Source organism: Pempheris klunzingeri, chromosome 19 (genome assembly GCF_042242105.1).
Source record: "Pempheris klunzingeri isolate RE-2024b chromosome 19, fPemKlu1.hap1, whole genome shotgun sequence".
Classification (NCBI taxonomy): Eukaryota; Metazoa; Chordata; class Actinopteri; order Acropomatiformes; family Pempheridae; genus Pempheris; species Pempheris klunzingeri.
The window spans coordinates 6,656,755-6,681,148 of NC_092030.1; the positions used below are offsets into that span (position 1 = coordinate 6,656,755).

The 24,394-nt window shown below is 41.4% G+C and overlaps 2 protein-coding genes across 2 annotated transcripts; one reads left to right on the forward strand and one right to left on the reverse strand.

The window, feature by feature from the left end:
- Nucleotides 1–12,023: 12,023 nt before the first annotated feature.
- ccnb1 (cyclin B1) lies at nt 12,024–15,176 on the reverse strand. The gene is made up of 9 exons (XM_070850281.1): nt 15,107–15,176; nt 14,751–14,879; nt 14,340–14,453; nt 14,048–14,236; nt 13,796–13,954; nt 13,441–13,677; nt 13,217–13,357; nt 12,956–13,066; nt 12,024–12,786 (listed from the first exon to the last, which is right to left on the reverse strand). Exons 1-9 carry the CDS (start codon nt 15,125–15,127, stop codon nt 12,682–12,684), a joined length of 1,206 nt encoding a protein of 401 aa, XP_070706382.1. The 5' UTR covers nt 15,128–15,176; the 3' UTR covers nt 12,024–12,681.
- Nucleotides 15,177–16,651: 1,475 nt separating this feature from the next.
- On the forward strand, nt 16,652–23,211 carry LOC139218843 (AN1-type zinc finger protein 5-like). Its single transcript, XM_070850560.1, has 6 exons — nt 16,652–16,834; nt 19,966–20,150; nt 20,259–20,406; nt 20,665–20,762; nt 21,190–21,318; nt 21,637–23,211. Exons 2-6 carry the CDS (start codon nt 19,994–19,996, stop codon nt 21,783–21,785), a joined length of 681 nt encoding a protein of 226 aa, XP_070706661.1. The 5' UTR covers nt 16,652–16,834; nt 19,966–19,993; the 3' UTR covers nt 21,786–23,211.
- Nucleotides 23,212–24,394: the final 1,183 nt, after the last annotated feature.

A 24,394-nucleotide genomic window follows, 5' to 3' on the forward strand; every position in this document is an offset into this window, starting at 1 on the left:
CACATATACACTGTTGCCCATAAAGTTGGAATAAAATGTCTTCTGTCTCTTCTCATGAAATGATTGTGACAATGTGATTTATTCTTGTGTATATCTTCGCTTTATCAACTTTATTGATCAAACTCTTCCAAACATATCACAGTGAAACTTAAACCACAATTAACCTCTTCAAACTGTGTATTCAGGCTTTAACAAAATTGGGGGTATTGAACAATTATTCCAACTTTATGGGCAACAGTGTATATAGATTCACTGTGAGAGTTTTTCTGACAACAAGGACACAGAAATTAAAGATCACATGGAATGATATAATTAGCTACTTGAAAAGGCTTTTGAGATGGGACATTAAACTGTGATACATCAAGCATTAGTACAAACAATGGGCTATTAATTATAGAGAGAGAGAGTAACAGGAATAACCCATCACAACACAGGCAAGCAGTCCAGCAAGGCTTCCTTTCCTTTCCAAAACTGAGCATTTCCTGTATGTTTTTCACATTAAAAGCCTACCAGTTAGGGGTTATTTTAATAGGCAGATGCATTTGTTACTTGATAACTCTGTAATCAATTAAGGACACCATCAAGATTTTGTGAGTGGGCAATTTAGGAAAAGCCTCTGCCCAAACAAAGGTGACCCTTTGACAAATGAAGCAGGTCACAGTGGAAAACAGCGGTCATCGTAGTGTTATTCTCTGCCACATTTTATTGATCCCTGAGGAGGAAATACACTTCCTCTCTCCAGGGAGGGTGAGAGTGCTGAGGACTGGGGTGAGTCAGACCACAGAGACTCCAGAGTGAGAGGGAGTCAGCTATTAGCCTGAGGATTGCTGTGGAAAACACTTGGGGTCAACAGGAAGTGATTTTGTGGATCACACGGTGCAGGGCTCCACTCTGGTAGTGTGGTGCAGGACCTCTAAATGGACAAAATTGTCTGCTAAATAAATGTACACTAATGTAATGCACTTGAATTCAGTTCACTCAGTGTAACTACTACTACTACTAATAATAATAATAATAAAAACTACAATGTGCTTGAGAAAAGGCAAATACAATAATTACAGATAAATACATTTAAAATTTAGACCCCCACTGTTAGCTTGCAGATTATGAAATAAAATGAATTTATCTGTGCTTCTCCTGTCATTATGATTTCAACTTTTTTTTGATTTTCAAAACACATTACAATGTACAGTATTTATACAATATCGATAACTGATTCATAACAAGGTTTATAGTGACTGAAATCTTATATTTGATCAAATGGTATCTACTCTATTTTAAGGTGAACATCTGCTCTACCATCTGTCTCAAGCCATAAACATTGTGTTTAATCTCTAGATTTATTGCATTAAGTGCAGTGACAGTGACTGTGCTCTGTGTGAGTGAAACCTGATCGTGAAATCTAATTTGGTCCGTCTCATTTCTTTGCTCCCTAAAATGATCGGTCTGATAGTTCGGTCAACCAGTTACATGGCATCTGGCGCCAAAGGGCTCTCTGATGTCCAGCGCTAATTGAATTCCTCCCAGTCAGTTTAAATAATCAGAGCAATAAATAATCACATGTTTGAGCCTGACTAGCTGTTAGTCAGCGGAGACCCTGATAGCATTCCTGACTTGTTTAATGCTGTGCTTGGACTCATTCTGAATCACACATATCATTGGGACACAGATTTTACATTTGTGGTGCTTGCCCTTACACTCAGGGGCCTCACCCTCTGATGAAGCCCCCCACTCTTTCACCCTTCCTTGAATAACTCAGATATCAGAGCAGTGACAAACCAGATGTTGGCTTGTGCGAGGGATGTGACGACCTTTCCCGGCTCCACAAAGCCCTTTGCCCAGATGGCGAGAGACAGAGAGAGCGAGAGAAAGAAAGATTACTCTTGGCAATGGGGTTATTTTCTCCCCTCTTTGACTTTGTTGCTGAGTGTGTTGATTTTCCACAGTTTTAGTGTTATTGCTGTGTATTCTACGAGCGGAGCTTCCCAGAAATGAGACAGAAGCAGACCAGCGGAAGAGCGGAAATACCTCACACTACGCTGAAAAAACACATGGCTAGTTTCATCTGCTTTTAAATTTCGATTAGTATTTTGATGTTCTAACTCAAGTTAAAGTGTTTTTTCTTTCATTTTCATAGCCTCTCACATGGGTTCCCTGAGTTCACAACAAGGACTTAGTGAGAAATACATTGGTACCAAGTGAGGTTGTTATGAAGCAGTAACTAATCAATAAAGGCCATTGGAGGCTCTTTATGTGCTGCTTGCGTACGACAGAAAAGTCAATTCAATCAGGCTCTCGTCCACTTCACCCTCTCTCACATCACACACAGTAGTAGCGACACTCAGAAGCCTATCAGCCGGACGGCATAAGTAGTTGTAGCTGTTGTGTATCCCTTCAATCTGAATTTCATTTATGCTCTACTGGCAGTCTGTCTGTGCCAGACTGATGAAAAATACCAGTTGTGAGTAACAGTAATAGTATAGTGTGTAATGTCTGCCACCTTTGACAGCAGTTCATCCATCAAAACATTTGCCTTTTAATTCTTTCAAGAAGTGGATAAATGTGTTTTTTTTTTTCTATAAGCAGTTGATTTAGGAGGTGAGGTGGAGCATACATGCAAGTATATGGCATATAAAGAATAGTTCGACATTCTAGGAGCCATGCTTTTCTGCTTTTTCTTTTGTATAATTATACAAAGCTGGTTGAAAATTGGCAAAGTATCCCTTTAAATACAGACCTAAAGTCAGACCATGATTCCAGCACATAACATTTCTGTAGTGAACAAAATAAAATACATGTTGATTAGGTGTTGGTTGGCATGTTTGCGAACTTTGCGGCTTTGCTTGTTAGCTAAACACATCCTGACTGTTGCTTTGTTTCTCATGACATTCCTGGCAGGTAATGAAATAGACGAACGTAGTTAAAACACGAATCGTTCACACACAACTACAAATATTAAGCAAGCGCACCAACATACAGTATTGAACTTAAACTGTTTGACAATGACGACACTGAGGACAGTCTCCTAACATTAGTTTACAGTGTTAAACCAGTGCAGCAGCATCATGGCACTTGTGGGACTCTGGGTCTCCCCTGTTTTGTGTAAATATGCCAACTATTACTATTGAACTAAATTCCTAGCATATGAATTTGAATTTAATGTACTGTAAAACACTAAAATAAGTATGTAACAGTCTTCATAATCGCCTTAGCTGAACACCTGTGGGAGATTTTTGGAGACACCACCATCATCAAACACCAAAGGAGAGAGTATCTTTTAGAAGGAAGTACTCAAGCTGGTCAGTTTTATTTTTGTTTGTCACCTAGGAGGTTCTAGTGGTCAGTGTGGAGGTTCTAGTGGTCAGTGTGGAGGTTCTAGGGGTCCGTTAGAAAGCTCTGGAGGAGTTTTTGGTGAACACTGAGGAGGATCTACAGGTGCGTCACGGCCCACTAGGGGGCCACGGAGAGCTGCCAGAGGGGCCTTGAGATGGCTGTGAATGTTATTAAGAAAAATACCAAAAAATATTCTAATGACAAAATAACGAGAGAAACTATTTAACTAAAGAAACAGTCAATCTGTAGTGCTAAACTTACTGCCTAGCCCAATAATAACTAATAAATAAATGGATCAAAATGCAGTGTGGGGCAGTAGCATGGCCGTACGCACCACTGAGGTCCCCGTCATCTGGACCTTGGTATTCTTTCCCAATGTGTCTATAAATAAAAGAAGTGAGCTGCTTAGAACGACTAACTCTGGTGTAGCAAAGACTTTAACACCAAGATGACGTGCAATTTTATTAAACTTTAGCACTTGATGACATTTTTTTATTGAATAATTTTTTGGGGAAATTGTCAAACAAATATGCTATTTGTGTTAAGCAAGTACTAAAATAAATATTGGTTTGAAAGAAAGCACTTTTGTCATAATTGTAGCAAAACACACACGCCACTATTGTAGGTGGGGGGGCCCTGGAATTTTTCATTGAACACAGAGGGGCCTTGGCAGCAGAAAGGTTGAGAACCACTGTTCTAGGTGGTTCTAGTGGCACTTGAGAAGGTTCATTAAGTCATTAAGAAGGTTTCCAATGGTTTTTGAGGTCTTTTAGGGTGTCCCAGTGGTCAATGGGGCATCAGGCAGGAGTTTGTAGTGAATCTTAAAAAGATTTTAGGGGTCCTTTAGGGGGGAAATATGTTAAACTCCAAATCTGGGAATATCTGTATCTAAGAGTTCATTGTAGAATCTGGAGGTTTGAAGTAGAAAAACACCTAAGATACAAGTATAGTATCAAGATCAAGTATACAGTATCTATTTCTTGTCATACGTGTCTTTCCATTTTTTTTGTTTTCAATCAACTATTGTTTTGGTTTTCATCTAATTGTATTCTCCTTTAGCAGTCATTAAGAATCATGGTTGCATAAGCACACACACACACACACACACACACACACACACACACACACAGTATTCACAATGTTCCCTCTTGACCAACAAGGCCTGCTGGTGAAGTGACCTGCAACGGCAGAGCACTCGTCTCCTCGGGCAGAGTCTTCCGGCAGAGCCCTGGTCCTCCACAGCTGACTCCATCACTCAGTCCCAGGTGCCCTTGTCTGGCTCCATGGGGCCGGGTGACATCATCGTCACCCCCCTCTCCCCTCTTCCCTGCTGTCTCTAATGGAGGCCCACAACTGGCGAAGGGGCCTTGTGAATAATTTAGGAGCTCTGGTGCACTTTATAACCTGGCCTGCAAGGCTAGCCGGGACATTCTCCCTAAGTGCATTAGTATAATAGTCAGGGAGGAAACTAGCCTTTATTGACTAATATAATCAATAACTGTGCTTCTCTTTGCTGCTGAGTCCCTGGAGGTTGGTGTGTGTGTGGGATGATGGACCAAACTACCAGAAAACACTCCTGAGGAAAGAAAAAATAAACTCACATAATTACACTTTGAGGAAAATTGTTTTATCCCTGATTCTCTGTGAAAATGATGCACAGATGCTGCCTGTATGAATAATTGGAGTGATTTTATTCACTCATTCACTTCTTGACTTAGCTGAGTGAGGAGCCATCTGTAACAATCACAAACATAATTTCCCCATGGCAAAGGCAAAGAGACGGCTCAGACTACACACATTATGCATCTGAGGTGGCCAGTTTTAACAAGGAAAGAGCTCTATAATCAAGTAAGCGCGGCCACATTTTAGAGAGGACAGTGACGTGACGAATTATCCAAGGCTTCTTGAGTAAGATGGGAACCTTCAAAATATTCATTCAGAGGAGGAGTTCACCTTCATGAGGTGAAAGCCGAGTGAAAAAATGACTCCATTTAATTTACCAAAGTGCTTACTCAGCACAGTTAACACACTTGTTAACATTGTTGGGAATAAGCAACACAAGAGTGTGAGTGAGTGTGTTTGTACTGATACATATTTGATTTTTCTTTTCTCATATTATCCTGAGAAGCAGTTCTGTTTCCCTTATAATAACGCCATTAATATGAACAATGTGGATACAGATTTCCTCTCCTCTTGTAATGACAGTATATGGTTATGTTGTTAGGCCACATGATGTGTGTTTATGTTGGTGTGAGGGTGTCTATGTTTGATTTATGGCTTTTGTCTGATTTATGTTGTATTTTGTTTTGCTATATTTTTCATTATCATTCATGTTTATTATTGTTAATGTGTAGCTGCTTGAGGCACCGCAGACACCAGAAGGTCCCCCAAACTTGTTTTTAATTCCCTGTTGATATGTTTTCATTATATCATATTTCAAGTTAGCCTCATTCATTATCATTACTCTGGAGTCACAAAACCAATCCTGTAGTTTTCTAAAAAGATAAATGCTGATCTTCCTGGTGATGCTTGTGAAAACCTTGAATTCCTTACTGCTTATATTATATACTGCTTATAGTTATATTTGATATTTCCAAAATCTCGACAACAAATGACAACTTCAAGCTAATTTTGTTATAACACAACAAAAATCTGAACGTATTATTGTGTATGAAAATGTGAAATAATGGAAGTTAACCATATATAGCACAGACACAAAGACAAATATAAGTAATACTATAGACAGCATTTTAGCTCTGGTTTATGTTATACAAACTGAGGAAGAACTAACATCATTTTCAGCCATCATCTTTGTTTCAAAGAGTCCATTTGGGGAATGGCTCAAATTTCAATCTGGATATATACGTTCAAAGCAGTGGTTAGTGTTTTTAAATGACTTTCTGTGTTCCAGGCTGAAATATCTGAGCAAATAATTAAACATTTTTGGTCCCTGGTGGATGAATCCTGCTGACCTGGGTGATCCTTTCCCTCTAGTGCCACCATGAGGTGGACATTTGTGGGTTTGAGCGATTTGTCTTGACATCTACTGGATCAGCTACTGTAAAATTTGGTTCAGACACTCATGATTCCCACAAGATGATAATAACTGTGACGATTCCCTTTTGCTTTATCAAAGTTTTTGGCTGGAAGCACTTCAACGACATATATGGGGGGGAACATATGGTCTCAGAAATCCTCAATTAAACATTATTGGATGAAATTCTATGATTGAATACAGAAAAATGCAAAAATAGTAAGTAATGATTTCTATCATGCCCGCTGGTGCACCTAGGGATTCGGGCCAAGGTCCAGTGGCTGACTGCCTCTGTCGGTCTGTGTCGCATGCTGACAACAAAGGAGACGGCCAAGTGACCCCAGAGGTTGATTTACAGTGTGTCAGCAGGAGCAGAAGTGCATCCTCTCCCCTCCTCCCAGCACACTGAGGATTTATCACAGCTCAGAGGCAATGTATGCCAGGCAGCCTGACTCACCAAACAGGTTAGATTACAACACACTGTCGACAGCAGGACACAGATCGACAGGGGCAGTCAGCCACTGGACCTTGGCCCGAATCCCTAGGTGCACCAGTGGGCATGATAGAAATCATCTCTGAAGACCAGCCATTCTGGATGCTCACATGACTTGGGAGTTATTATTTTTCACAATGTTTAAATATATTTATTAAAAAGCAACAAAGCAAACCTTTAAAACTACACTGCTGCATTACATGACTCATTAACCATCCTATAGCATTTGTCATCACAGAAAGAACTAATGTACTAACAAAACTCTATTCACAGCACTTGATTCATGAGCAGTCTTGCTCTCATTATTACTGATCTTGTGAATCAAAACACAAACACTGGTCCAGTTCCCTCTAAGTAAAACAGTGCGATATAACCTGCGATAGTTATGGTGTGTGACAACATGAAGTTAATAGCCCTTTAGTAATTACTATATTGCACAGTGATGTTGGGTTGAATGCAGGGAACAAACTATTGGTGCTTCAGTCAGTATGATAACCCTAATGTGAACATCAAGATGGACTGTACGTGACCACTGCTGAGGAATAATGATAACTGGAGCCGGGTTAGAACTATTTAAAGAGAAGATTAAGATTTGTTTTATTCTAAAATGAGTCCATTGAGGGCAATATCATGCAAATCTGTTCGGAACATGTCTAATAATGTTTTTCTGCAGCGCTGGTAAGGGATCTCTGCACAGCCAGTACAGACTCCAAAATGGTCTCATAGATTAAAGAAATTGCTGATTTTAATACTTGTTATCTCTATCTCTAATCCAAAGCTCTGATTGGTCGATTGTTTCTCTAACCAGTGTGGAACCAGCCTACAAAAACACCCCAATCACATCAGAAAATGCGACTCCTAGATCCCTATTTGAAATACAAATTTGACTTCTGTACCTTGTGTTTAGCACTGGGGGTTTTCTACGTTAATACCAACCAGGGGACAAACTACTCCTGCCTTTAAAAGCACGTCATTGGCTGCTTTTGTCCTGTAAGAAAGTCACTAGTACGTTGAAACTGTGGGATCAAATCCCCAGAACTCGTGTAGTAAAGGCCAGTGGAAAAATCTCAGTTGGGGAAGCGAATAACCAACAGTCCTCGCATCCCTGCAACCACACAGTTCTCTGAACGGGCTCCAGTGGAGCTGCTCAGTGGCCAAAAATAATCTCTGAGGGCTGAAACAAGATGATAACTTCTTTTTGTCTCCCCAAAACAATAACTCTTGCCAAGGCATGTATGTAGTACAGTTATATAGTGGCTTTTTTGTATAACTTGACTTAATTTTTGTGTTTGTGTATTTAGGCTGTTGTGTATAACACAGTAAATAAACTTTCTAAAGATGTTTTCCTGTATGTTAGAAGTTACAATGAGCAATGCTGTCTTGAAAAGTCATTTTTAACCAAACAAAAAATTGATGATGGGGATTTTTTCCATTTTCTATTCTATTTCTATTTAGTAGCTGTTCGGGAGTTTTCAATCATATCACATGACCACTACTGAGTTGTCCTGGAATAGTACATTTTCACATTGTTTGCTTTGCGGACCTCTCGCCTATGATGGCTGCTGATGAAGCGCATGTAATATAATTGAACGCTCCAGCAGAGCTGTCGAAGGAACCCTCAGGTGAGTTCTCAAGCAAGTTAATATTAAGTTAATATGAGCAAGAAGACCGTAAAGTCTTCTGATGAAGACCATGTGATGTGACCAAAAGCTAAAGAATAAAAAATACAGTTAACAGAAGGTGATATTTTTTTAGTCAAATGACTTACAGCACTCATTATGGAGTACAGGACACATAATAGGCACACAAATACATTTCATATAGGAGACATACAAGTGACACTGTATTTCAAAATATCCTTACTCTCACAACTCAGTGCCTTTGGAAAGAAAACACACCACTCTCCTGTCTGTGACAATTCCACAAACATGCCATGTAGTGTAACCGTGCAGAGAAGATGGCCTCCTGCTCACCACTCAAACCGTACACGGAGAGGTTAAGGTGGTCCGGAGAAAATCCGATTCACACCTGGCTCAAGCACTCCAGCGTTCAGGCCACAATGGGAGCCTTTCTTTCCTTCATGTGACACTGAGCGTCCAAGGTCAGTAAAGTTCAGGAAGCACATGATTTTTATTTGAAAATCTATAAATTGTGAAAATGAATGCCCCTGTGTTTATTTGTGCTTCACTCCACTCTCAAGCCCAGAGGCCTCATTCTGCTTGCCAGCTGCCAACCTATTAGCACCCCACAGAAACCTTAACAGTGCTGCCACGGGCCGGCTGTTTGTTTGACTTTGTCATATTGGATTGAAACACGCAGACTTGGTGGACGAAAGGTGAGAATGGGCATTGACTCATTTTGAAGGGTGCACTTGTTAAATCTCTGGCCATCTTGGACAATGTTTAGACTGGGAGGGAGTTCCAAACTTTTTGAGTCTGGACTTGGATGATCCGCTTGTGGGTGAGATCTGTATTGCTGAAATACTGAGAGGTCTGAAGCCAAGCTTTGCATTCTTTCTGGACCTCAGCGCTGACTCGCAAATTCATTTAATGGGGAGAGCTTGAATAAACATGGAAAAAGACAGAAGCATTTAGGTTTTAAGGACACTGAAATGTGCTTGAATACATAAACATTTTCAAATTGTATTCGCAGAATGTGTGTTAAAGGTCACAGGAGAACGTAAGGCCATCAAGTGTGCATGATTGTACACTCTACCCAACGTTTATCATTCAACAGCAGTCATGCAGATAGTCTTGATTTTATTTAGTCCTTCATATGTAGGACTTGAGATATTTGCCTGTGACGACACTATAAACAAATACAACACAGGTGAATTTAACTACTTTCTACCAAAGAAATAGTTCCTCTGAAAACTGAATGAACTAGTTCCAGACAGAAAAGTAATTTAATTGATTTAAAGACGATTGTATTGCTTCTGTCAAAAAAAAGTCCATTAGATTCTACAATTGGAACTGTGTCCATATAACTCTGCAGCCTTCTTAAGATTAGCCTGCTTAGCATTATAATTCACATGAAACTGATCATTTCCATTGATGATGATAGGAAACAAGGAGAATAGGGCTTTGGGAGAACTGATAGTGACATTTGCTGCCATTCATCTTTAGATTTACTTCTTGACTTTGTGGACTTCTTTCTACGGACTGATATGATTGGACGTGGCCCCAGCTGCAGTCTGCTTATCACAAATGACAGGCCGTAGAATATCGGGATTGATCAGAATTGAGTGTTCGACAAAGCCAATACGGTTTAACCATGCTCACTATCTTAGTTGAGCGTGTTAGCATGCTAACATTTGCTAATTCTCATTTAACACAAAGCTGAGGGCAATGCCTCTGTTATTCGATTTTTTGGTGATTAACCAAACAAGGTTACTCAGTTCCAAGAATCTAAGACCAAACCTAGAACCTGAGCTGGTCTGCACAGTACTCAGTCAAATCAGGACAAGTAGGGTCCTGGTTTTCAGTAGGTCTGGGATCTTGTAGCCTATATGTTTGTATGTCTAATGCTGAGGTGAAGCCCAGCAGACTCTCTATCAGCTCTGATCACTTGGTCTGTCATTCTCATCACAGAAGAAAAGTGTAGAGTGTGCAGGAAAAATTTATGTATTGCCCACAGTTGTTCATTAATTGGTGGTGTAGCAATGTGCTGCTTGTGAAAGACATCTTTCCAGATACCACAAGGGTTGAGTGATGAAATGTTTTGGACGAACTGACCCTTTAACCATTATTAAAGTCACAAGCAAATGCAATGTTTCAGTGTTCATTTGCTGAGTTGTTTCAAAGTGCACAGCCACTACACTATGTTCAATTTTCCATCATAATAAATGTCACACAGCCGAATCTTTGTCAGAAAGGCCAAACAGTGTTCCAGGCAGCTGCAAGTGTATGGTTTGGAGCCCCGCACAGGAGGAATCCGTCTTGTAAACTGATATGGCTGTCCAGTCATGACCTCAGCCTCCAAGTATGAATTCTCAGCATGATCTGTGGGTTTAAAAGCACCGGCTTTGCAGGATAACTGAGACTAATTATCATGTGTCTCTGTGGAAAACAGAAGGCTCAGAGCTGGACAGATAAAAGGCATGTGCTCTTAAGGTGTCAGCATTACTGCGTGTGTCATTATGTCAGGTAGCAGGCCCACAGCTTAGATTCTTAGATCAGTGTTCTCATACAATTTTGCATTATATAACTGAACTATCAAAGTATGGTTTGGCTGTGTCTCTACTTCACAAGACAGTGAAAGCACCACTGATCTTTTATGTGGAACTTGCTCCTCATATTTCACTGTATGAACCCTGTGCATGAACTACAATAAACCAAAACTCCCAGAGTGCCAGATAATGATTTCCCCTTTTCAGCAGCGGATGATTTCTGGTCTGTGCCTATACATCAACAGATGTACCCAAGCTGTTCTCCGACAGGCCTTCAGGAGTGATGGCCTTGTGATGTACACAGCGATTCACGCCATGCAGATGGTCTTGTGTGGTGAAGCTCTCCTTGCTTCCCCCTGGGAGGACTGATAGCAGTGCCTGGTTCCCCCCAGGGTATCAGCTGTGAATAGGTTAAAGTGATAATAGCTCCCACTCTGCCCTGTCCATTAGCTTTCAATACTTGTGGCTTGATTTGATTGGCGTAGCTTATATGAGAAGTGTCTTACAAGTATGAACAAGCTCATGAGCTTGATCAGTGTCACAATGCTCAATTGAAGGAGATGGCATTGCATTTCCTGAAACTTGAGTAAACATTCAACAAAATAGCTTAGCTAAATCAAACCTGAAAAGAAATGTCAAATTACTCAACTTTTTAAAAAAAAAAAAAAAAAAAAAAAAAAAAAAAAAAAAAAAAAAAAAAAAACACCCAAACCCTGTGTTGCAGTGAAGCTCTACCTACCCGTTTCATCTAAAACCCAAATTATGCAGGTGTTCAATTTGTGTAGGGGCCAGTGTGATTTGGCTTCCACAGGGCAAGCGTAGGCCACTGCGTTGTGTATACTACTGGAAAAAACTAACAATGCCGAGTTCAGATGACAAGACAGAGCAGATAGAAGTGCATCTGACAGTGAAAACTAAACCTTTACTTGAGCAGACACCTAGAAGCAGTCTTAGAGCAGCCCCTAGCGGTGAGAAAAGTCCATGACAAGCAAATCTCTGGTCAGAACCATTTAATAGAAGCTTTAAGAACAAGACATTTAAGAATGTAAAATCAGTTAAAAAGGTATTGCTGTACATTTTACACATCACTGCCACGCATTAAGAAACCATCCCATTTAAAAAAAAAAAAGCCACAGGACCATTCACCTTGCTGATCATTAAGCATGACACAAGTTTTAGATTTGCAGCTGCTTAGCAGTTATGAAAGCTTATAAAACTGACTTGGTGATTGTTACTGTGGCATAATTTGAGTGCAGAATCAAATATTGTGTTCAAGAATGAGTCAAGATTTCAGTCCAAACTAGTGTTAAGTTGCAGACAATGTGAAGAGTGAGTTAGGTGGCATTACAGTAGTCTCTGGTAACTGAATCTTTGAGTAAACGTTTGATAGGCACATGATCATCATGACACTAGGTTCATGGTCCTGCACTGCCATTTTGTGGCGCTCAGGATGTCTGAGGGGCCAGCTTTCAGAGTAGAGCAGCAGAAAACTAAAACTTGTAGCATGCTTTGCAAGATAGTCAGTACAAGTACACAATGTCAGTTGGTTAAACATGCACACCCCGATGTGGTCCTTAGTTGTGCCAATACGTCAGTAATGTTTAAGTTATAACTGTACAAGGTCAGCACACGGTGCCAGACATGTTTGCAATCTCACTGGGTGAGCTGCTTTGCAAGGTCCTTCACCACTGAAGACTTGAGCTGAGAGATAGTGGCAATCCTCATCTGCTTTGAAGTAGAGTACTTTCCCTTAATGGCCTGCAAGAACAGATTGAGGGAAATACAAGATTAGGCTACTGACCAGTGGCAAGACTCTTCAGTTAGGAGTCTCACAGAGCATCTACAGATCCAGTTTAAAAAAAAAAAAAAAAAAAAAAAAAAAAAGTCTTGCTCCAGGAGATTTGTTTGAATTTGAAAGGTTACTTACCATGTGTTTTGTCTGTCCCTCGTTCACTTTCACAACATTCTTGGCAATGTGTGCCATCACAGGAATCAAACTCTCTGCTGTGTAGTCCATGTAGTGCTGCAGTGTCACATCCTGAGGACACATTTCAGAACGTCATCCTCAACATTATGAGGAGCTGCATCTAAGCCATTTGGCCCAATATATATATATATCCATCCATATACATACTCTAAGAAAAGTTGTGCTCTCAGAAGCTGCCAGTGATTTAGAAGTGAAACTCACCCAGTCACCAGCATCCAGGATTTTGAGGGCAAGAGCCAAAGCAGCACTTGCTACCATGGAAGGTGGGAAGTGAACCATCTCATAGTCAACCATAGTGAGCTCCAGGAGGTATTTTGCAAGGGTGTGTTGCTCAGCAGTTACCTGAAAGGAGTAAGGGGGGTGTTAGTGGCTGGTAAATGCATACCCAAATCTAGTTTTGGCTGTATCAAGATGCAGCGACTAACCTCATAAATCTTTGATGCCCTTCTGAGGAACTGCAGGGGAAGAGGGCGGCCTAGTTGGAACTTGAGCACGCGGAGGATCGTCATCTCCATGTCTCTGATTTGGGCAGTGGTGTAGGCCCTGTCCGTCACGTAGGCAAAGTCTGAGATCTCAGGAGGATACATCTCCTCATATTTGGAAGCGAGGAACATGGCAGTCACACCAACCAGCTGCAGCTGCTTCTTGGGGACTGGGTGGTCCTAATGGAGGTAGGATTATGCAGATTTTAGAAACAGGGGTGGCACATAGCATAAAGACTATGCAGTGATGACAGTTTCAGAGAAGTAATTGACAGGCTCAAATTGGAAAGTCACACACCTGAAGAAAGCGGTCAATGATTCCCACAGTCATGTACATCGTCTCCTGCAGCAGACGGAACTTAAGGTTCACCTGCACTAGCCAGTCAATGAGAATGGCCCGCATGTTACCAGTCACCTCCTGACCTTGCAGATAAGTGGATCTGACGTTCTGCTCAACCTGAGACAGGAAACCAAAGATGAGTACAGGAATCACACACACTATAGCTTGACAAAAAAAAAAAAAAAAAAAAAAAAAAAAATAGATGCTTGCCTCAAGCTGTCGGAGATACTTGTAGATGTCCTTCACATATTCACTGCAGAGCATGGGGTTGTCATAGTCGTCGGCATCCACGTCCCTGATGGCAGTGTGAAGGATGACGTCTGAAAATGCTTGACAGAGGTCTGCAGGCTCACAGCCAGAGGTCTCCATGGGCGTGGGGGACGCTGGTTCAGGCAGGACCTGGAACAGTAGAGATACCAATGCAGTGTTTAAACAAACTGAAACACCACACCCAGCAGTGCAGTACCAAATAATGGCCAGATAACTGTGGCCTACAACTCACCTGCACCTCAGGCTCAGGTTTAACTGGAACAACATTTTTTGGTTTTGGTTCAACAGCCGCTTTTTCAACTTTGGTGGTAACTTTGGTCTTCTTGGTGGCCTCTGTCTTGACAGTCTAAGACGAGAAAGTAAAGTCAGAATTAAACTCACAAAAGGTTAAACAGATAAGCTGAAGTCTAAACACTGGTTACTCTTAAACGCAACTTCTTGCAGACGTGCAGTTTACAGAAATGATTGAACATGTAAAGAACCGCTCACTGCTTTTTAGACTTGATGCAAATTAAAACTCAAACGCAACACCAACATTAGCCGCTCGGTGTTGAGAGCATGCATTAGCAGGTCTGAAATGCACCACTACGAACTGAACCTGAGAGGAAGCTGCATAGTTTATAGCATCATTAGCTCCTTTTACCTTCTTCTGTGCTTCTTTGTTAACTGCGATGTTTCCGATCTCGCCCAGCGCCGCTCGAGGCTTCAGTGAAGGCCCGGTCACCGAGCAGGCCTTTCCAGCGAGGTCAGTCCTGGTAGAAGCCAAGCGGTTCTGAGGGGAAAATAAGAGCAGTCAGCCTTAAGGTGCATCGCTTGTTTTTAGTTTAGAGTTTGTTGGTTTTCCGTCGACTTCTTATTATAGAACGGTTGCGCGAGACCAAACCCCACAGCGGTGCACGAGCGCATTTGACATAATAGGCATTTAAAAAAAAATATTATAAACACATTTGCAGTCATAATTAACAAAAGAAGAAATTAGAAATAGCTTAAAGTGCTTACTCTGGTTACTCGAAGAGCCATTTCGAAATGTGTGTCGCTTCAACAAACAGACGGCGCCTCGTGAGAGAGAAAGATGCGGTGCAGCTTTAGAGCTTCAGCGTCCGGGTTTTAAATCATCGCTCGCTGCAAGCTGATTGGCTGGGTCTCGATTTCTCCGATGATCTGATTGGTCGAGCGAAGCTGTTTCAAATGCGTTCCCTAGACAACCGGTGATCACGTGGTTTATAGATTTTTTTGTTCACTTCCTTTTCCTGTTACTTCCTGCTTACTTTCTGAAGCTTATGCACTGTTGTGTTTTTTTCCACAAGAGAGCAAAATAATAAGCACGTTTATTTGCTTAAAAACGTTTATGTGTTTGAATGTCAAAACACTTGAAAATGATGTGAAGCTATGGTATGTTGTGAGATACAACTTAGCAACCCTATTAATAAACCTCAATGTGAGAAGCATTGCCTTATAGATGTATATAGCTTTTCAGCACACAGCCCTTCTTTTCTATTATGCAACTACAGAATGTCTTAACTCATGTACTCTGCTATAATAGAACTGATGCAAGTTCAAGGAGGCCTGTGGCTTGCAGGCCTGCCAGCCTTGAGAACTTTTCATCTTGTGTAGTGGCCTGGAAGACATAATGTGCAAAATAAATCACCATAATTACCAGGGTAACCCAAATGAGCTATTTGCAATCAAACATTTATTTAATATTTATTTAGTATGCACTTTGCAGTTGTATTTTCTGTTTGGAGGATCACGATGTGGAGCTCCTAACCCACTGACCTCAAAATGTGGATCATATTAAACTCAAGCTGAAAAGCCTTTAAAGTATCAGTCGGGTAATTATACATGATCTGGTGCTTGCTACTGAGTTTTATTGTATCGTTGTCTGTGTTTTGTATTTATTTTCTTTGCTGAGTTTCCTGCATTTGTATAAAGGTCCATTCTATTGTGTATACTTGTTCCCATAAGTTTAAACATGAAAGAAAGCATGGAGTAAATAACCAAAGAAATGAATAAAAAATGAATATGATTTAGTATCAGCAAAGATGCTACCAGATTTATGCTCTAAATGATCAGGATAAAAACACTTTTATCTGTGCCCTGTAGAAATACCAAAACAGTCACCATCCAGGTATGATGATCCCATACTTTGAAGGCTCATTTCATTGAACTAACAGGACAAAGAACAACAGATAGAGTGAACTAGCACCCGAAGCCTAATATTGAATGTACAGAAACACTCGGGGAAATTGAAGTTTACGGGGAGCATTTGAAGGCAACATATGTTTTCGGTCTATGTTGTCTGCACGTATCTTTCTTGATTACATGAACATTAACTGTGAGTTAGACAACAAGCTGTGGTCTGTCTACTTGGCGGAAGAAGCGGGTTTAATGCTCTGTAATACCCTGAAATGTTTTATGGCTATTCTCCCACTCCTGCTGCCTTCCAATCAGAGGGTCACAATTTCCGTGACGTCCACCGGAAGAGGAGAGGACGCAAACGCACCACGTAAAGCAAAACAGATGCCACCACAAATCAGCGATAGAGGACGTCAACGAAATTAGCCGAAGGTGCTCCCAGGCGGAGTGGAGTCTGGTGAGAAGACTGAAAGGAAAGGCTCGAACAACGACCTACCTAGACGGCCCTAGTTTGTTGGCTCCAAGATAAATCTACTTGTTCTGTGAAACCGAAAAGTTTGAAGAAAAACCGACGTTTCTCTATCATAGAAGGTAAGTTAACCTCGTTAGTTGAGCCACAGCCAGCTAGCTGAGATGGCTGTTGGAGAAGTTTCTGAAATGAACAGTGAAACACTATCAAACAATCTGAAAGTTATGGTTTAATTGAAAGCAATTACCGTGGATGTTAATGTAACAATCTTACTTGGCTGTCTTAGCGAGGATTAAAGAAATGATCCGTTTAGTTAACACGTGTCGATGGAAACTTTCCTTCTCAACCTAACGCGAAATTATATGCAATTTTCGCATGTTATAACAACTAACGTTAGAAAATAATAAAGCCATAACTTTAACGTGTTTGTTTCTTTCAACACCGACCAAACTAATAATAAAGTCGGTCAGTATTTAACTTGGCTAACATTGATCTGTTAGCAGCGTCTGTAGACTTGTTCCAGTGAACGGTGTCTTGTAGGCTAATTACCAAGGTTTTCCAATTTTTTGTTGTGTCCTCTCAGTCGTTTCGATTCACCCACGTATTCCGCATGATGATACTCAAAAAGGCCCTTTGTTATAAGTTCATGTCAAGACACCCAGTTCGACTGTGGTGGGAACAAAAACAAAGAACAGACAAAAGCAACAACAGAGCTAACGGTGCCCTGCTAGCTAACCCCAGTCATGCTAACATAAGCGAGATCACGAGTATCTGCTCACACGGTTATTGCGGCTAGCTGTCGTTAGCATGTGAACAATTGGACTAAAACATAACGCTACTGTTCAACTAGGCTTTGTGTGTGTTTTTTAAAACTAGAAGCAGACATAACTGGACTCAGAAGCGACAATGTCTATGCTGTTTGCTGTCGTGTATCATAGTTTTCTTTTTTTCTTTTTTTAAAGCAAGACGTTAGCAGCAGCCATTAGCCTGCTAGCATGACTCAGTGGATTTGTGGAAGTGGCACAGCTGTGGCCCGGTGTTTGTCAGGAAGCAAACGAGGACTGCAGACGAGATAAATGCTATTGATTTGCTTAAACCACCTCTATTGAGCATGTTAAATCGGAGATGAGGTTATTGAGCCTCTGGTCGATGTAATCCCGGTCGAGGGTTTGATGTTGGCATGCTCCAAGTATCTTGGGGTCGGTGAGTGATTTTGGCTTTTGTCTGGGTGATAAACGTGCACCACTCTGCATGCGATCTGTAGGTGTTGTGCTGAATTTTGTACCCATGTCAGAATGAGCTCCCACGAGTCTCCTGCCCATTCCAACACGATCCAAACTGTGGAGGATGGGTATGGTGGACCTCTGTCTTTATAATGTGTTTCCTCCTTTGGGTTAGGAAGCTGATGGTGCAGACACTCACTCTGACAAGGATACAAATAGTGGCACCAGCTCTGTTTGCGGGACTCTCGAGGTTGTCTATAAATAGATGTGTTCACAGCCTTACTGTCCTGAGGAAACATGCGTGTGTGTGTGCGCGCGCCTTTGAGATCACAGTGTCACATTGCACTCCTGTGACAGAGGAAAGCCATCGTACACATGTCCATGTACACATGTCCATGTGAGCCTGGAGCTGCATGCAGTCTGCAGGCTCGCACACACACACACACACACGTGAAGGTGCAGATTGTGGTGGTGTAGTGATGATAGTTTTAGGGAGAGGAGGAAAGATCTGGTGCAATTCACTGGAGCCTGAACTTGGTGATGTGAATACTTCCCTTCTTAGTTCCCCAGTGTTTTACCAATGATCATGAACAGCCTCACCCCTTTAGTGATAGCCTCACAACTTCCTTTAATGTTATTATGAGGCTGACGCAAGTTTGTGTTTGCATGAGTAACTTTGGCAAGAGAAGAGGGGACTGGTACTCTGTGCACTAACTTGGTAACTGTGTCAATATTGGCGAAACATTCTGGTTTGTAGACCTGCATGTTTTCCCCTGGAGGCATTTTTGACAAATATAAACATGTTTTCTTTCTGTTTTTTGTTTTTGCAAGACCTTATTTAACAAAAGAAGCTCTCAATGAATTGAATGTTGTCTAAACATCAGCAGCCAAACAGGAGTTTTGCTCAAATAAAATAGTCCAAAAATGATATGAAAAAGCAATAACCACAGCCTATAGTCTTAATCAATGAAGACCAAGAAAGCTGTTTGCATTCAACATATGTGAACCAAGATAGGACACAAGCATACCCCACCTGATGACACCTGAGCCATCTCTTTCTCAGATAAAGGCTGTTAAATTTGAGTTAAAGTTTCAAAAACGCTGATAAATGATAATTATTTTCTTACATATACTGATTCCAAAGTTCAGAATAAAGTTGCATGCTGTGGTCTGAAATTGGCAGACTGCAAATCTGACAGGCACTTAATGCCAACTTCCTGTTTTCACTCTGCAGCAAAATAAGTATTTAGGCTGTCGTGTCTTAAATCGCAAGATTATCTCATCATTCAGGCGAGTCTTTAGTAATACAGGCAACTACTGAAGGAGACAGTGGTCCCTGTGAGTGGGTCTCTGCCCCTTTACTGTGATGTTTGATGCCCTTGTGCAAATTAGAATGTAATTTTGTGTTAATTGCATTAAGTAGCCCAGCAGCTTAACAAGCCAAAGCCAGACGTGAGCATGTGTTTATAGGTGATAGTGATGTTGAGCTGTCACTAAACCTGTTGATAATTGTTGCTCAGTGATGCATCGTGTGGTACACGTGCATTAAGCTGAGTTGAGCCAGAGGTGAGTGAGATTTAGTAGGCAGACAAACTGCAGATAGGACTTAAAGAGCTCTGTCTTGGTCTGTGAATTACAGACACTCACTCGTTTGCTGCAGAAAATGACCCAATCAAACACCATTAAAGCAATTTTTGTAAAACACCCAGTAAACATTTTAATGGTGTTTCACTGGCAGTTGCATAAAATGGAGAAAAGCAGGAAATTCCCCAAATTTGCGACACATTCTGTGAATGTTTGACATTTACTCAGTAATTGACAATTCATTTGTTATAAGTGTTGTTGCCAAAGTGGTTAATTGACTAACCGCTTCAGCACTAATGACATCTCTCTGTGAGCCAGTGTGTCTGTGGAACAGATTATGAATCATCTGCACACTGAGCCATTTGAATAGTTTTTGAACAGCTGAAACTGTTGTACCCACACAAGCACGCATCACTCCAGCGTGTGTCTTTTGTTTGTGCCTCCAGGTCAGCTCAGCAGGTGGCAGACGTCGCGATGGCCCAGGAGACCAATCAAAGCCCAGTTCCCATGCTCTGTCCCACCGGCTGTGGTTTCTATGGCAACCCTAGGACTAACGGTATGTGCTCTGTTTGCCACAAGGAGCACCTGTCAAGGCAGAACAATGGAGGAGTCAGTTCTTTGAGTGCTTTGGGTAAGACCTGCTGTGTCTGTCAGTTTTTTTTTGTTTGCACATGCACATAGGACAAAACCCTTTAACCCCTGTGTCTGACTGTCTCACGTGGTGAAATTTCTCCCTCAGGCAGCAACAGTGGGCCCACAGCTGAGGCTTCTGCCATCCAGAGGTTAGAGGCCACCTTGAATAATGCTGCAGCTGCTGCAGTCGCTGCTGCAGAGGTGGCAGCTGAGGCCGCCGCCTCTGCAGAAGCTGCTGCCACCGAGGCTCTCAGGTGAGGGGATCCACCACCAGGGTTTATTATACTGCCCCAAACAAAGCTCGTGAAGTTTTGAAATGGGAAGCTGGGTACATAATATGTCCCCAGGCACCATTAAGGCTGAAACAGTACATCCCTTGTAGTAACTCATGAGTGTGCCTTCTGCAGATTAAGACAGTTGGGTATATGGAAAATACGGTTATGTAATTAATTTATTCTCCTGAAATGTTGCTTTTTTTTTTTTGTTAATGTCGCCCTGTTTGTCCTTCACAGTTCAACAGCCATTTCTGTAACACAACAGATGACTGAGATGAGTCTCTCCAGTGAGGAGAAAGGAGCATCAGGGAGCAAAGCAGAGCTCACAGAGCCAGGTCGGTACCAGATATGGACTTGCTTTTCATCACAGAGGATGTAGACTGAGTTACACCAACACACTTACAGGCATCATTACAGTGTAATGCAGTCCTGCCAGAAATAGCATGTTGATGCTTACAATATAATGTTCAGCTTTAGTTTTCACTGTCTGAGAGATCGTCTTTACAGCAGGGCGGTAGCCAGTATATATCCAGCGAGATGATAAAAATTTACTGAGGAATCTTTTACTTTAATATCTCTGTTCTGTATTTCATTTCTCATGACAATGCTGTACATCAGCAAGCAGGATTGCTTCACGGCAATATTGTCAGAATGTCAATTATTTGGCTATTTTGATATTACGGTGCGCTCTGTGACCTGTGACCTGTGTAGGTTGGTAAGAGATACTTTACTGAGTCAGCTGCTTTTCTTGTGCACCCTCAGTGTTGACACAGCCCACATCCTCAGCCTCCCATCCCTCCACTGCTGGCAGTGAGGACTCCAAAGCCCCAGAACCCCCAAAACCCAAGAAGAACCGCTGCTTTATGTGCCGTAAAAAAGTTGGCCTTACAGGTAAGACATGTTACAGATAACCATTATAACGCCATTCGTAAATGTCCATCAGCAGTCACTGGTGTGCTGGTGTTCTTCTGGGGTTTTTTTGTAACTTGATTCTAAATATGGTAATTTACTAATTTATAAGGCGAAGTGTTGGTTGGTGTTCAAACTGGAACAATGACTGTGGCTGGACCATGATATTGCTCTGGGTAGCAGCCGTGTAAATCACCTGTTAACATCACGTTGTTGCAGTGTTCCTTGATCTTGTTGGGGATGTTTTGCCGTTGATTTGACTCGGCCTGTTTTTTTTTTTTTTCTGCCATGGCACTTCAGGTTTTGACTGCCGCTGTGGGAACCTGTTCTGTGGACTTCACCGTTACTCTGATAAGCATAACTGTCCATACGACTACAAAGCTGAAGCTGCGGACAAGATTCGCAAAGAGAACCCTGTGGTTGTTGCCGACAAGATCCAGAGAATATGAAGAGGACTCTCAGTTTGACTTTGAATACTGGGAGTGATCGGCCTTTAACAATGGACTTGAGCCCTACCTGCCTCCTGAAGGACCTGTTTTTTCCCCTTCTTTGTTACATATTCAGGACTTTTCTCCCCCAGTGCATGAAAGTTCATGTATATTTTCAGCTTCCATTCTTCTTTGTGTGAGTTTAACACTTGTGGAGGGGTGTATTGAACAAATAGTGTGTATGTGAAATTGTGAGTCCATTTCATGAGAAGTGACTGAGGAAGAGAAAAAAAAGTCATTGCCCTTTTAAAAAATACTGTTGATGGCTGCCCAGTCGTCTTGAGGTCGCTTGAACTCTGCCCGCAAAGCGCCTGGAAATGTGGGCGTGTTTGGACACTGCTGTTGGCTGATGGCGCCCTTCAGCCACGCTTGCTCTCTGCTGGCTTGAGTAGCAAAATGGATATTGTTTTTCTTTTTCTTCTTTTGGTCAGAGTGTAACCCTCCTTACTTGACAGACTTGACGCCCTGGTTAGTTTTTATCAACCTGAAATGCTTCTCTGTGCCGCTGGAATTTCGTCCACTCTGGCCCCACCCGCTCATTGACACGCAGCTCAAACATATTGCAAAAAGACTTTGAAGAAGAGACTTTGTTGCTAGCCCTTTCTTGCTGGCTCATATTCCTTCCCTCCTGTATGTTTGTGTGGGTGTGCGGCACTAGAAACACAACACAGACAGTTTACTCTTCTTTCTCTCCCGTTGGTTCTGGGCTGAATGCTGTGACCCGCTCTGTGTCTGACCTGGACGGCAGGCACGTGGACTTCCTGCTTTTTAGGTCTTTAAAACCATCCACTGAAGTCACGTTTGTTTGTTCTATTTTGTTTAATTTTTTTTTGTTTTCCAGAAAAGTGGTATGTATGCTGTGTGTTTTTGTATGACAAGTAGCCTAAGCTTGTATTAATTTTTTTGCCTTTGGAAGGGTTTAGCTCCACTAATATTTTCGTCTTTTACTTCACTATTGAGTGTTTTCTTCTATTTTTAATGTGAGCTGATACATTTACAACGTTGGGAGTGTTTGACTGTTGCATACTGTGCATCAAACACAGGTGTGTGTTTGTCGGAGTAGGTGTGGACAGCTGGTGTGTGAGTTTCGTTTGAGGCTATGTGGCTGTGTGCCGCGGTGACTTAGTGAGACCTGTGGTCGTAGGTTATTAATGATTTTCAGTTTCTGTCGAATTTTGGTCTGGCTGCCTAATCTGTTTGGTTTGTTTTTTACCCCTTAGTTATGCAAGTTTGTACAAACATCTTTATTTATATACTGCAGTGCGCATAATCCTCCAATAATACAGAATAAATTGTATGATGTAAATAAATTATGTTCACAAATATAAAATCAAGAATTCTTGGCCCTTCATTGTAATATATTCCACTGTCCTCCGGTTCCGTCTAACATGAGAATTGATTGCTTGGTGTCTGCTGTCACTCCTGTACTTCTAGCCTCTTCTACATGAATCTACTTTGAAATTACTTAACTGTGTCAGCTGTCAACAGGAACATAAATGTCCCTGTCTCAGATTTTAAACTTTGGAACAACCAGGAAATGTTCATCGTTCAAGTTCTGATTTTGTTGAATGTATGAAAGAAGAGAACCTGCACACTAAAACTTTTTAGATTTTTATGTACTCAGATCATTTTAAAGAATCATATCATGTGACAATAACCCGTCCATTTTTCACACAAACCTTTTGTGGGTGTACAAATTTGACACCAAATAGAAAATAAAAAGGAGTAAAATACACAGAATACATAGAGGTTTACAAATTATTAGTTTTTAAACCACATTTGTCAAGAATGGAAGACACAGCTGTATTGTAAAAATATACATTTTCTTGACTCTTGGCTTAACCTTTGTTGTTGTTTTTACATCTTTTTGTTCATGTTTTTACCCCCTAAGAAGACTCAACAAGAAAAAAAAAAGAGGGCAACAGCACACAAAACACTGCTCTTGTCCCCTCATCCACCCCTACCTAACATCCTCCTCATCAAACCCACGCACTCACCCCCTAGCCAAACAAAGAAACATTACGTAAGCTGAAAATGTAAAATGGATAAAAAAAAATTCAGTTTCTCAGTCAACAGGCTGCACTGGTGGCCATGGCATAGTGAATAAGGGCTTAAAGGTTGATCAGAAATGAAGGCAAATGTATGCAACAGCACAACATGGGCAAATATGGAATATACACCTACACAACATATCCACATATAATAGAATTAGAAATGAAATAATCACCATAGTGTTATTGTGGTAAAGGTGTGATACAACTAGAGGTTTGAATGATGCTTAAATCAGACCGCTGGTGAACAGGCTCAGATGTTCGGTGTAACATCCAGCTGACATTTCCAAGCTGCTGTTTGTCAGTTTATCTGCCACAGCTCTGTGCTTCCATGTGACTCGTGTGCCTGCAGGGGAAACAGGATCTGCTGCATTGAATGTGGCCACAGGTCACGTTATGACACCCGCTGCCCTGGGGACTGTATGCTTACACACACACACACACACGTGCAGAGTGTAGACATTCATAGCACAAACAGCACATGATGTCAAGAGCACTTCTGTTCCTTAGACAGTTGTG